This window comes from Mastacembelus armatus, chromosome 15, assembly GCF_900324485.2.
Source record: "Mastacembelus armatus chromosome 15, fMasArm1.2, whole genome shotgun sequence".
NCBI lineage: Eukaryota > Metazoa > Chordata > Actinopteri > Synbranchiformes > Mastacembelidae > Mastacembelus > Mastacembelus armatus.
In genome coordinates, this window is record NC_046647.1 from 7,228,109 (window position 1) to 7,239,439 (window position 11,331).

Below are 11,331 nucleotides of genomic sequence, written 5' to 3' on the forward strand. Positions count from 1 at the left end.
CTATCATATTCATACCTTTGATCAGGATTAACATTACTCAGATAACATTGCAGAAGACCCAGCACCAACCCTGATTAATTATTAATAAAACAAATCATTTCCCCCTTTTCCCTGCTTCAAAATATGTCATTTAAAACCCATGAGAAAAAACTAAAATACTTTATCCTCTAAAATATGTTTTATTCTTATATTACAATATTTTAAAAAGTGTACAACAGTTATTATAGGTATAAAATATCACACTCAAGTTTTTACAGTTAACTACAGACACACATACTGTAAGTGGCACAAACCCAGCCACACCCATGCACGCTGTGAAATACAACTTTGTTAAACACATTTCTGTTCAAGACATACTCCTATAACTAGAGATAACTAGAGACTAAATGCCAGAGGAGTAGATGTGTATCAATCACCGTGGGCGGCGAGGTACAGGAGGTGCCATGTGTGTTTGTCTGTAAGAGGGTCTTTGAGGAAGTGCTCGAGTGGGGCAGGAAATGTAGCGCTCATGCATCATCTTCTCTGGCACCCTGTGACAAAGAGATAGTGGTGCAAGGTCATGGGCTGCTGTATTGGTAAATACGCACTATTAGAAACTGTGATCACTAACGTGATGATCATGAAGTAAGAATTAAAAAAAAAAAAACACACTTTATTTATCCCAGAAATTCTCATTTAACAATCATTTTTGTTTCTATGACAAAATATGCTTCAGCTTTCTTACCCAGCAAACAAATTATACTGCTACTGTCAAACAAGGTAGTTTTAGTATTTTATCAAGTCAGTTTTTTCTGCATCATTAAGGAATTTAGCTACTGCCTAAATTAAATATGCAGTACATTGAATTACTTTCAATTTGTCAATGTCAATTTATGAAAATGTATATGTTTTGAATTACAGGCTACAGGTAGGCTGCTCTAGGGAAAAAAACAACCAACTTGGCTGTAACTTTAGTTCTGTCTAGCCTAAACAGTTCTTTTTTTCATTTGTTATAGCTTTGTTGTTCAACCTAGTTTCGTTTTCTGAGTGTGAGTGTGACAACAAGTTCTTATGTGCCCAGACTATCAAACCAAAATGCACTTACTGTGGTGTGGTTTTTGCTTTGTTTTGTAGCAACTGAAAGTGTAAAAAAGCTGTTTATATATATTATACCTTTCTGTGATATTAAAATGTCCTTTTGGGCTCAAGTCATTTTTTTCCAAAATGTCATTCCTGTGTTTGCCTTTATAGAGGACTGTAACTGACCCAATAATCTGCATCTGGTTTGGTGAGAAAAGGTATCACATAATTTAAGATCAAATTTTATCATATGACATTCATGTTAAATTGTGTGAGTCCTACATTTTATATAGTTTCTTGAGTTGTACTGTGTTGTTTCAAATCTTATTGCACTAATCATACTGTATCAGTTTGTTCCATGTATTTGCTCGTGTATAATATTGCATTCCAGTCACGTTATACTTCCCATACTCTATAACTATACAGCTTAATCTTCACAGTTTACTCTTAATTGACCTCACAAGCCCAGTGTTCAACAGACCCTAAAAAAACACACTACATTTTGCAAGAAATTAGCAAGAATAAACTCACACTTGCAGCGCCTACCATACTAGTTGCAGCACAGCAAACCTTAACAGCAATTATTAAACCTGAAAGTGTGTGAGCTGCTTTGCCCAATTTGACTAATGATGATCAGGTTCTGGGGGATTTCAACATCTCACTGCTGTCAGAGGTCTGTATAATAGTTGCCATATTTCTCTGCAAGAAGTAAAATAAGTAACAGGATTCTTCATGCACATTGACATGTGATAACAAAAAGAACAAAAAGAACAGTTATATTTACAGCACCATAAAAGTTTAAGCATACCCTGTTTTGTTACACGTTACTTTTTAAAGATAAGAGACAGTCTCTGCCAGTTAGAATCATCAGACTGCATTGTTTCTTAAGCTTTCAGGAAATAGTTGAAGTTATAATTAACAACTAAGCCATTTTTATACTTACATTATCTTAACTTTTATTTAAAATGTTTTGTGTATTGGAGATATTTACATGCTTTTCATCGCATCAGTGCTTTCATCACATTCTGACACTGGCTTCCTTTGAAAATGTACAGCTGTGAATCGTTGGTGGGTGAACATTTCCTCTTTATCTTTTATTGGTACACAAGTTACAAAGAATCTGCAGGCAGATCTCTCTCTGAGTCACACAGCTTCTGTCACAAGTGCTATTATGCATTACCAATTAGCAATACAATACATTTGACTTCCCCTTGTATCGTACCTTTTAATAATGAGTTGATCTGGGTTTTAGTAAAAGTGAACTCAATTACTGGTGTTGTACTAACCTTTCTGGGACTCGTGGAGGAACAGGGGGTGCGGGATCAGATGGTCGAGGGGGTCGTGGTGGAGGAGGGAGATTTTCTACTGGGTCCTTTTGGAAAATGAAAAAAGTCAACTGTACAGCACACCTAAATATAACATTTAGAAAATAAAGTAAAACATTTTGACAAATTCAACATCAACATCAGATATTAACATGGAATTGGGTCAATTGCAGGTCTAGCTACCTTCTATCAAAATTAATAAGCACATTAAAAATGTTCTTATATTCTAGTGGTTCGGGAGAAAGCGTTGAGCACTACATACCAAGATAAAAATTTCACAAGAAAATAAGGTGTGCGTATTGCAGCTTAAGTCTTTTAACAGTCATTCTAAAATAACAGTTGATCTGTACTTTAAATCAATTTAGAAAGTGTGGTTTGTGACTACAAAATAAAACACTAGACCCTGCCTGTCTCACATGTAGTTATGTCATTGATGTTAAAAGTGCAACAAATTTAGACCAGACCACTAGAAAAGGTTCAGTTAAAATTATAGACACTATTGCGGCCATAAAAAGGTGCCATGTGTCACCTACAGTGTACAGAGTAACACTTTTTCACGTAAAAGGAAGCAAGTCTGCCTAAAGAGTAGGCAGTTCAGACAGAGCACTGAACATGCTCTTGATGTTAATTCACCTCAAAGTCAGGCTCTGTCCCACTGCTGTAGCTAAAGGTGCTGTGAGTGCTGAGTCTGTTGCTCTCAGTACCTGAAGTAAAGAAAAAACACATTAATCCAAAAAGAAAACATGCAATTTCAAGTTTGTCTATGATTAGTATGTGTGGTGAATTATGCAAAACCAGTTCACCAAATGTGGAAAAAAATATCTTCCTGAGTCTCGCAACAGTTATAATGCAACATGTCTGCATAGAAGAGTACAAGATTAGAATGAAATTACACAGAGGAGAAGCCTGTAAAGAGCAGGCCAAATGTGAGAATCATGAGGCTGTCAGCAAATAATAAGTCTGAAAATGTATCACTACATTTGAAAGCACAATATTTGTCCTTTGTGATATTGCACATTTCTAAGTGACAGTTCCTTCCCTACTGTTTTGAGCCAGCTCACCTAAAAACAAAATATGAAAGGAATGGTGAAAATCCCTGAATGAACAAACCATAGCACAACTTGAACATTCAGTGACTGTTAGGGATTAATTAAATGCCTCTGATAAGAGGTTTACAGAGCTTATCAAAGGTCCATCTCTAATTAATCAAACTGGTAATTTAATTTCTGTTACTTTTTAGCTTCTCTGTGAGAGAGGAAGGAATTCCGTTTTACAATTTCAGACAAGTTATTTGGAGCTGGAGAGACAGGGTACACCCTGGACACATTGCCAGTCCATCACCAGGCCGGCACACTGAGACAGAAAAACACTCACATCTACACCTATGGGCAATTTAGAGTCATCAATTAGCCTAACCCCGGCCTGAATGTCTTTGGACTGTGGGAGGAAACCAGAGTACCCAGAGAAAACCTACATAGGCACAGGGAGAACATGCAAACTTCACAGAAAAAGGCCCCAGCGTAGAATGGGCACCATCAAAGATTTATTTGGGTATAATTTATGGTTAGCAGGATTAACATTACGTTACTACTACACTAGGAGAAATCCATGGCTTTCCTGAAACAGGAAAAGCTCCATTCAATCTTAATTTGGCTGCAGACATCGGATGCATTGTGCATTGTGATTTATAATGAAACAGAAAGAGGAAATTTAGCGGGTTCAGTGATACTGAATTATGCAAGAAAAACTCTCAACATAAAAATGAAAGTAGATCCAAAATGTTAGTACTGCCCACTGGTATTTACTGAAGATAAAATATTATTAGGACTCACTGGAAGTGCTGGATGTGCTGCCTGTTTTCCAGGTACCTCTCTGCATATTCTGAGGCACTGGAGGAGGTGGCGCCGCTGTTTTGGGCATCGGCTCATATACTGCACACTCTAATGTCATAGTGGAGCCCAAGCCCAAGTTCCTCTGCAGCGGAGCACTTATCTCATAATCTAAGAAAAAACAGACCACATCAAATAGCATTTTTTAAAACAACAGGATGTGATTTACAGTGTGTTCTGTCCATCAAGTATAGTAAGATGTAATAATAATCACATTATAAGTCAAATTATTCTACCCAGTTCCTTTCCTGTCTTCTCCCTCTCTTTGTGACGCCTGGTGATGCTGTCTCGTAGTTTCTTCAGATTTTCCTGATAAAACACACAACTGATGTGAGATCTATCTCTTCACCACTAATCGGCACCTGACAGTCCATAAACATTTTTTTTGTTAATCTACCTGCTGATACCGTATGGAGCTCGCCCTCCGCTCATGGTCAAACTGCCATTCCTTGAACTCTTGGACAGCCTCATCCACAGTAATTTCCCCCACTTTGACCCTCTCCTGCAGGGAGATGAGCTGCCTCTGTCCAGGGGTCTTCATCCCAGCATAGGGGTCATAAATAGGTGTTGGGGCATCTACGGCAGGTCGAGCTGGATGGGAGAAAAAGTTCAACAAACTCTGTAAAATTTTCAACCCTGCATTACTTTTCTTCCTTACATTTCTTTTGGGAATCAGTAATTACAAAAAATAATGTAATAATGTGTGATGGTTGAGTTATTCAGTAGTTCAATAGTTTAAACTGTGGCTTACCTGCAGGACATTCCATGTCCATCATTTTACTCTGGGGGATATTTTTATCTGAAAATACTGTCAAAAACATCAGGTTACCTATTTTTTAGGATTTTTAAAAAAAATCTCATGCAATTTAATTTTAGGTCAAATAAAAACAGATCGCACAACACCTCTAGAGATGTAGGTCATGGGCTTGTCAGGCTTTTCATGCTTTTCAGGGTTAGACTCTGGTCTGGGAATGGGGGCTGGTGGGCGGTTAATTATTACAGGGTAGGTACTGTTTGCATCCACAGTATCGTAGATATCCTCTGGACAGAAGTGGTATGGATCCTCTTCTTCAGTTTGATCTAAGTCATTCTGATCATCTTTTTCCTCCTCCTCACATATAAGGTGCTCATTGTTATCCTGGACATTATTGTCATGAGGTTTCACTGGAACACATAACATAATCACATCAGACATACAATATACTATGTTGTACAGAGTTCCTATTTAAGGTGATTACTTTGACAGTTATTCAAAAATATACCTTGGAAAAACTTCCTAAGCATAGCTTCCTCAGGGTTCTCGTCTATTGCAGTCATCACCTCATCTGATAAAAACACAACAGTGATAATCACCAACATCATAACCACTAGTTTTGTAATTGTGACCAATGTCAGGACAAATAAACAAAAATAATTTAATCTTACATAGGTCTTCTGCACATTCAGGGTCAATCCCCAGCATTGACTCATATATGTCCTCTGAACAGCCTGAGTACTTCATCATTATATCTTGAGAGGTAGTTGACATAAGTTCATATACCTCTGCAACCTCCTCTGTATTAACGGTCTCTTCAATGTGACACTTGAGCATGTCTGCTGTCTCCTAGAAATGTTTTCATACAAGACGCAGACATGAATCAAAAATAAAGGAGAACTTGGCTGTAAGAAGAAAATATTCAATACATTGTTAAAAACAAGAAAAAGGTGCAAAAACTGGACTTACAACAAATTCGTCCATGAACTGTCTCAGATCAGAAAATCCACTCTTCTCTGCGACCGTGTTTGGGTAATCTCCATATTTGTTCATCACACTGTAGGCCTGCAGAGCCCCAGGACACCCAAGGAGTACTGTGGTTAGCTTCTTCAGCCCGAACTTAGCAGCAAAGTGGAGAAGTGTGGGAAGCTCCTCGATACGCTGATCTAAAAGACAAAAAGCAATCAGGTACAATCATTTGGAAGCTACTTTCCTCTAGGTGGTTTTTGTTTAAAAGCTCAGACACGCATTGAAGAGATGAAATATATACAATTTAATAATTTTAGATACTTTTTTTTTGAGAAAGTAATAGAACAAGAAATCAGAGTGCTGTACTGACTTGCCGCCATATTATCCTGTTCAATCTGTCTGATTCCAAACAGCTGAAGGCCAGTGGTAGGCATTCTTGATTTTAATGAGTCAGTTAACATATTATCCAGCGATTCTGTCGCACTGGATGTCAAGTTGAAGGCCTGTAAGTAAAAAATAAGTTACACAAGAGCTACTAAAAATAGCAAAAAAGTAAATTAATATGCTATAATGTCTCACCTGGCAAATAAAGTTAATGGGGTCAGTAGCATTTTCAAGATACCGGCTGACTTCCCCCATACTTGTATAATATGTAACAGGCCTCAAGCTGACACATGATTGGTCATAATACAGGGTGAGTGATACCACTCCCACAGGCATATCTAGATAAAAGCAAACAGAAAACAAAAACGGTGATTTCAATATCTTGCACTCATAACTGAAAAGGTAGATGAGAGTTTGCACATGACTTCTTGGAGATACTTGCCAGGTGCTGCAACGCTTATAGTGTATTCATTCTCCACAGTGACTGGGACCCTTTTTGCAGCTACACTTTCCAATGAAAACTCCACTTCTGCTACCAACTGATCATCTATTTTCTGTGTGAAAATGATAAAAAGTGTCTCCTGTTCCTTAAACAAAAAGCAAAACTAGAATTAGAATGGTTTCATAGTAACTATTTCCAACTACAGTAGGACAGGTTGATATAACAGGTATTGGGGTAAAATATGTTATTGATACCAGTAAAATAAAACTCTTTACACAGTAACACAATGTAAATACTAAATATATCATTGTTTAATTAATAAAACATGGGACTTAATGTATAAAAACACAGCATCACTTTAGAAATGGTTCTGAACCACTGTTAATTTGGTATTGTTATAATTATCATGCAGTTGCTTAGTCTTACCCCACAGAGCACTCTGTTTGGTTGAACAGTGAGACAGGTGGGCTGTGTGGGTGAACTTGTTTCCTCGCTTGCTGAATTCTCTCTGCTCTCTGGGTCTTCTTCATTTTCATCTTCTCTGAGAGTTTCTGTTAGCTCTTCTGAATCCACTTCCTCTGTTTCAGCAGCAGTGGGATTTTCACTTGAAGAGGTTTCTGTGATGTACGTCTCTGCTGCAGCTGCTGCTTCGCTCTCATGTTCACACTCAACTTGTTTGCCAAACAAAGAAATTATTATCAGCCCTTAATTATATCTACAGGCACCTAAATATACTGCACATATTAAAGGTGTTTTTTATTAAGCTTTCACTATTCAGGAAGGACTAGAGGCTCAGTTTGTACACAAAACACTCCAGTGTGTTAGTTCATTTTAAGGTATCCAGTTAGTGATGAATTGAATTGAACTTGCACTTTCTGAAGCATTTAATAACCCACGTTTTCACATGGAGTTTTTTTCTTCAGTCCAAGAGAAAACTGCCAGTTCTATGGATTAAGCAGGTTTTGAGGTTTTACCAAAACTTCCTTGTCACCATAAACAGTATAAAATTTCATTCACTTCCTTCCAGAGGCCAATATCTGCTTAGCGATATCCCATTACAGGTAACTGCGTTTGATAATTTGGATGAACTGACTCCTTAATTGCCATGTTTATTCTTCTAGACTCTAAGCAAAAAAGTTATAAACTGTTAGGAAAAGCTTATAAAAATGAATTATGTGTGATTAAATTTTGCATACTGTCAGTGATGGACTCCGAAATGGTGGTGATGTAGACAACAGGCTCATCATCAGCATAGAGTTTTCTCCAGCTGTTCCAGTCCTTGAAGCTCTCTGTAACTATGTCATCGTCTGAAATGCCACAGAGCAGCACCACCACTCTGTGTGGTGGATAAAGGAGTCTGTGAAGTGCTTCCTGTAGTTCTAGGTCACAGAGCATGTCCAGGAACGCTCCAGTGAGGAGCAGCACAATGCACTTACAACTTTGGAAACATTCAAAGTTATAACCGTGAAGTTGATCAGCTGGGCCTACCGCATACTGCAAAATAGACCTTTTCTGGAATGCGTAAGAAGAGTTTAAGATCAGCTGCAAGTACGTTGCCCATTCCTGTGCCTCCGCTGTGTGCAGAATTAACAGGTCATATTCGGAGGGGGATTCAGAATTAGCTGAAAAACAGAACATATTACAATGTGATGTTTGGATGTACAGGACATGCATTCAAACAGTATTATGATTGCTTTATCAACAGCTAAAACTGTAAACTATTAATCATAGGTTCCTCTTAAACCAGATCCAGCCTCACCATGTGACATGAATCACCATCACATAATGACCTCAAACATTGCACTAATGACACAACCCCAGTCTTCTAATGTGTCAATTACCATGTTGCAGTGGGTAGTGCGTGTCGTGCAAATGCTCCACAACATAGCAGCTGTCCGGCTGTGGAATGTCAAGGTCACTGTGGTTTGAGAATGAATGTCCGATCTGTTTGATATTTCAGTGCAGAGCCAACAAGGAGTTGCGCAAACACAGCGCTGTGTCAACACTGGTCAGAGTAATTTTGTTTGAGTCATTAGAGTGTTTAATCAGGAAAAGCTCACCTCTGTACATGCTAACTGAGACACAAACCCAACACGAGCATTCACATTCACCACAGTTCCCCCTAATGGCAGGGCAGAGAGACTTTTTTCCCTTAATGGACCGATAACATGAATGATCTGACTGGCATGTGAGAAATTCTAAAATAACCAATCTATAAATTCAGTCACATGGGACAGCTAAGATGCTTGCTTCCTGTTTTTTTTTTTGTCAGAAAAAAAATTCAATGAAAGCTCTGTTAAATAGCATTAAATTAAATAAACATATTTCAAAAGAGAAGTAATCCATGTTTGATAAGTGACCAATTGTAGAGTCCCATTTTACGTAAACATATGGCTTTAGCCTGTATCCTCACCACCCCACCACTTGAAAAACAGATAAAGAAGATGGGCTATATTTACCTGATTCAATACTTGAGATGGGCTCGTCCATGGTTGTGAAAACTCTGATAAATCACCCCACAATGACCATCACTTGTCCATGTCCTTTTGGTTTCTGAAATTTACTGAAGTTTCTTACCTCTTCAGCTGAGACTACATTAACTTTCAGTCTAGCCCTTTGCTCAGTTGTATTAATAGCAACACTTAGTTTCCTGATTTTGGTGACGCTGACCCACTTCCTGAAACAGTTGAAGAACTGAGAAAATGCACCAGCCGTGTCACTGTGTGCAGCATGTCTGTAATTTCACTTGCTGTCGGCTGGCTGTTAACTGTTTAAAATCTGTTGCTTATTTAATGAAAAATTACATGTAAGAAATAAAAAGAAGCACATTGTGTTGAATGACTGTGTTAAAATATTGAGAACATATCTTAACAGAAAACTGATTAACACAAATGTCATTTGATATTGTTCACAAAAATACTGCACAAACGCAGACACACACACACATTACCACAAATACATCAATTCACCTTTTGTGTGATTCACATGCTTCTTCCGTTTTTTCACTTCCTTAACACAGTGCACTGACTCCACAGAGTTTCACAGTCAGTAAAAGTATAATTCAAGTAAACTTCCTTAACTCAAAAGATACTTCTACTAGCACTGAGGTTTTTCTATCAATATAAATACTAACCTTACCCATCTATATTTTGTTAGGCAAAAGCTGACCATGCTGATGTACTTTGTAAATGTATTATCTATTAGACAACAATATGAAACATAAAATGTGTTACATTGCATACATATACAGCAGTAAACATTAAAAGTAAAGTGAAAGATGCGTTTTTTAAAAATGAAACCTATAATATAAGTTTTATTAATATGATTCCATCTATGGTAGTGAGTAATTTGTGTGTTACAATGCTGAGGATTACCACAGACACTTATAGGACATACACACTCAGTGTATTTCATAATTCAAGCAAGCAAAGCATGCATTGACTGCATGAATGAGTCAATGGATTGAATGACCTGTATGTTGTAAGTATTACTAGATATCTGAAATTCCAGATTCCCCCAAAAATCCATTAACATGAAACTAGTGATTACAACAACATGAGGCACCACAGTTATATCTCCACTAGAGGGCAGAAGACAATCAGTTACATGGGCCAACAGACAGTCCCATTGCTGGTTACTAAGCAGACAGGAGACTGAAGAAAGCAGTAACTACAAGGCATACAAATGAGGATTCAGCTAGAAGCTTGGCAGAGGTCCTGAGTATGGACCATGTCTGCGATGAGACATAAGACATTTTTTTAAGTCCTTACGGCTGTGTCTGGATTTGTTATTTACTACACAGAGCGCTGCAGTTATTACCATTTTTCTTGAGTGTGGGAAAATATGTATGCTAAGTGCTGTCAAAAACTCACACATTAAATGATCACACATTAACACTGTGATATTGGTACACAAGCAAAAACAGATGAAAGATTCAATCATCTGACAGATAACTCAGTCCAAAATGTGAGCAGGTGGTTTGGACTGCAACAACAAACTCAAGACATTAAACCCTTTTTACACATATTTGTGTGGCACATAAATGTGTCAAAGGCTATGCTTAAGGTATAATTTCCTGGCATCGCTTAGACCCACTGAAACAATTAGATGGTGAAGTAGATGCCAATAAACACAAAGCAGTCTTGACTTTTCACTCAATTTGTACAGTGAAACTGTACCACTGCCATCACCAAAACACCAAACCTTCAATTCTCTCGTAAAATAACTACAAATACTTCTCAAATCAAAGTCAAGAAGCTGTTCTTGGATGTTGATGGCTTATTTTAGGTTTATTTTGGCTTCTGCTTACAGGTTTGCCCTACCCTCTGTCTTTAGTTTCTTCAGTTATAATCATGTTTATTTACTTGAATTGCATCACTAAATCAATTTAGTTAGTCAATTAGTTTTGTTTCTACTTTGACCTTTTAATGGGCGCAGCAAAAGTTCACTTTCTGACTTGTGAAGTTGCCCGTGTAGAGCCGGGTGATCCATGACCCGTCTTTAAGTACA

The 11,331-nt window shown here is 37.7% G+C and overlaps 1 protein-coding gene across 1 annotated transcript; it reads right to left on the reverse strand.

Annotated features, from left to right (window-relative positions):
* Positions 1–164: 164 nt before the first annotated feature.
* Positions 165–9,496, reverse strand: pik3ap1 (phosphoinositide-3-kinase adaptor protein 1). The gene is made up of 17 exons (XM_026309408.2): positions 9,282–9,496; positions 8,019–8,444; positions 7,249–7,493; positions 6,823–6,967; positions 6,576–6,718; positions 6,367–6,499; positions 5,997–6,193; positions 5,699–5,876; positions 5,536–5,598; positions 5,177–5,437; positions 5,025–5,081; positions 4,671–4,864; positions 4,510–4,582; positions 4,217–4,384; positions 3,018–3,088; positions 2,346–2,431; positions 165–530 (listed from the first exon to the last, which is right to left on the reverse strand). Exons 1-17 carry the CDS (start codon positions 9,310–9,312, stop codon positions 413–415), a joined length of 2,589 nt encoding a protein of 862 aa, XP_026165193.1. The 5' UTR covers positions 9,313–9,496; the 3' UTR covers positions 165–412.
* Positions 9,497–11,331: the final 1,835 nt, after the last annotated feature.

What these genes read in the sequence shown, in the direction of transcription:
- pik3ap1 (XM_026309408.2), bottom strand. Translation starts at nt 9,312, where the DNA reads ATGGACGAGCCCATCTCAAGTATTGAATCAG. An exon ending in GGACAGAGCCTGACTTTGAG is followed by an intron (nt 2,432 to 3,017) that starts GTGAATTAACAT and finishes ATTTTCCAAAAG; the next exon opens with GACCCAGTAGAAAATCTCCC. An exon ending in CCTCCACGAGTCCCAGAAAG is followed by an intron (nt 531 to 2,345) that starts GTTAGTACAACA and finishes TCTTTGTCACAG; the next exon opens with GGTGCCAGAGAAGATGATGC.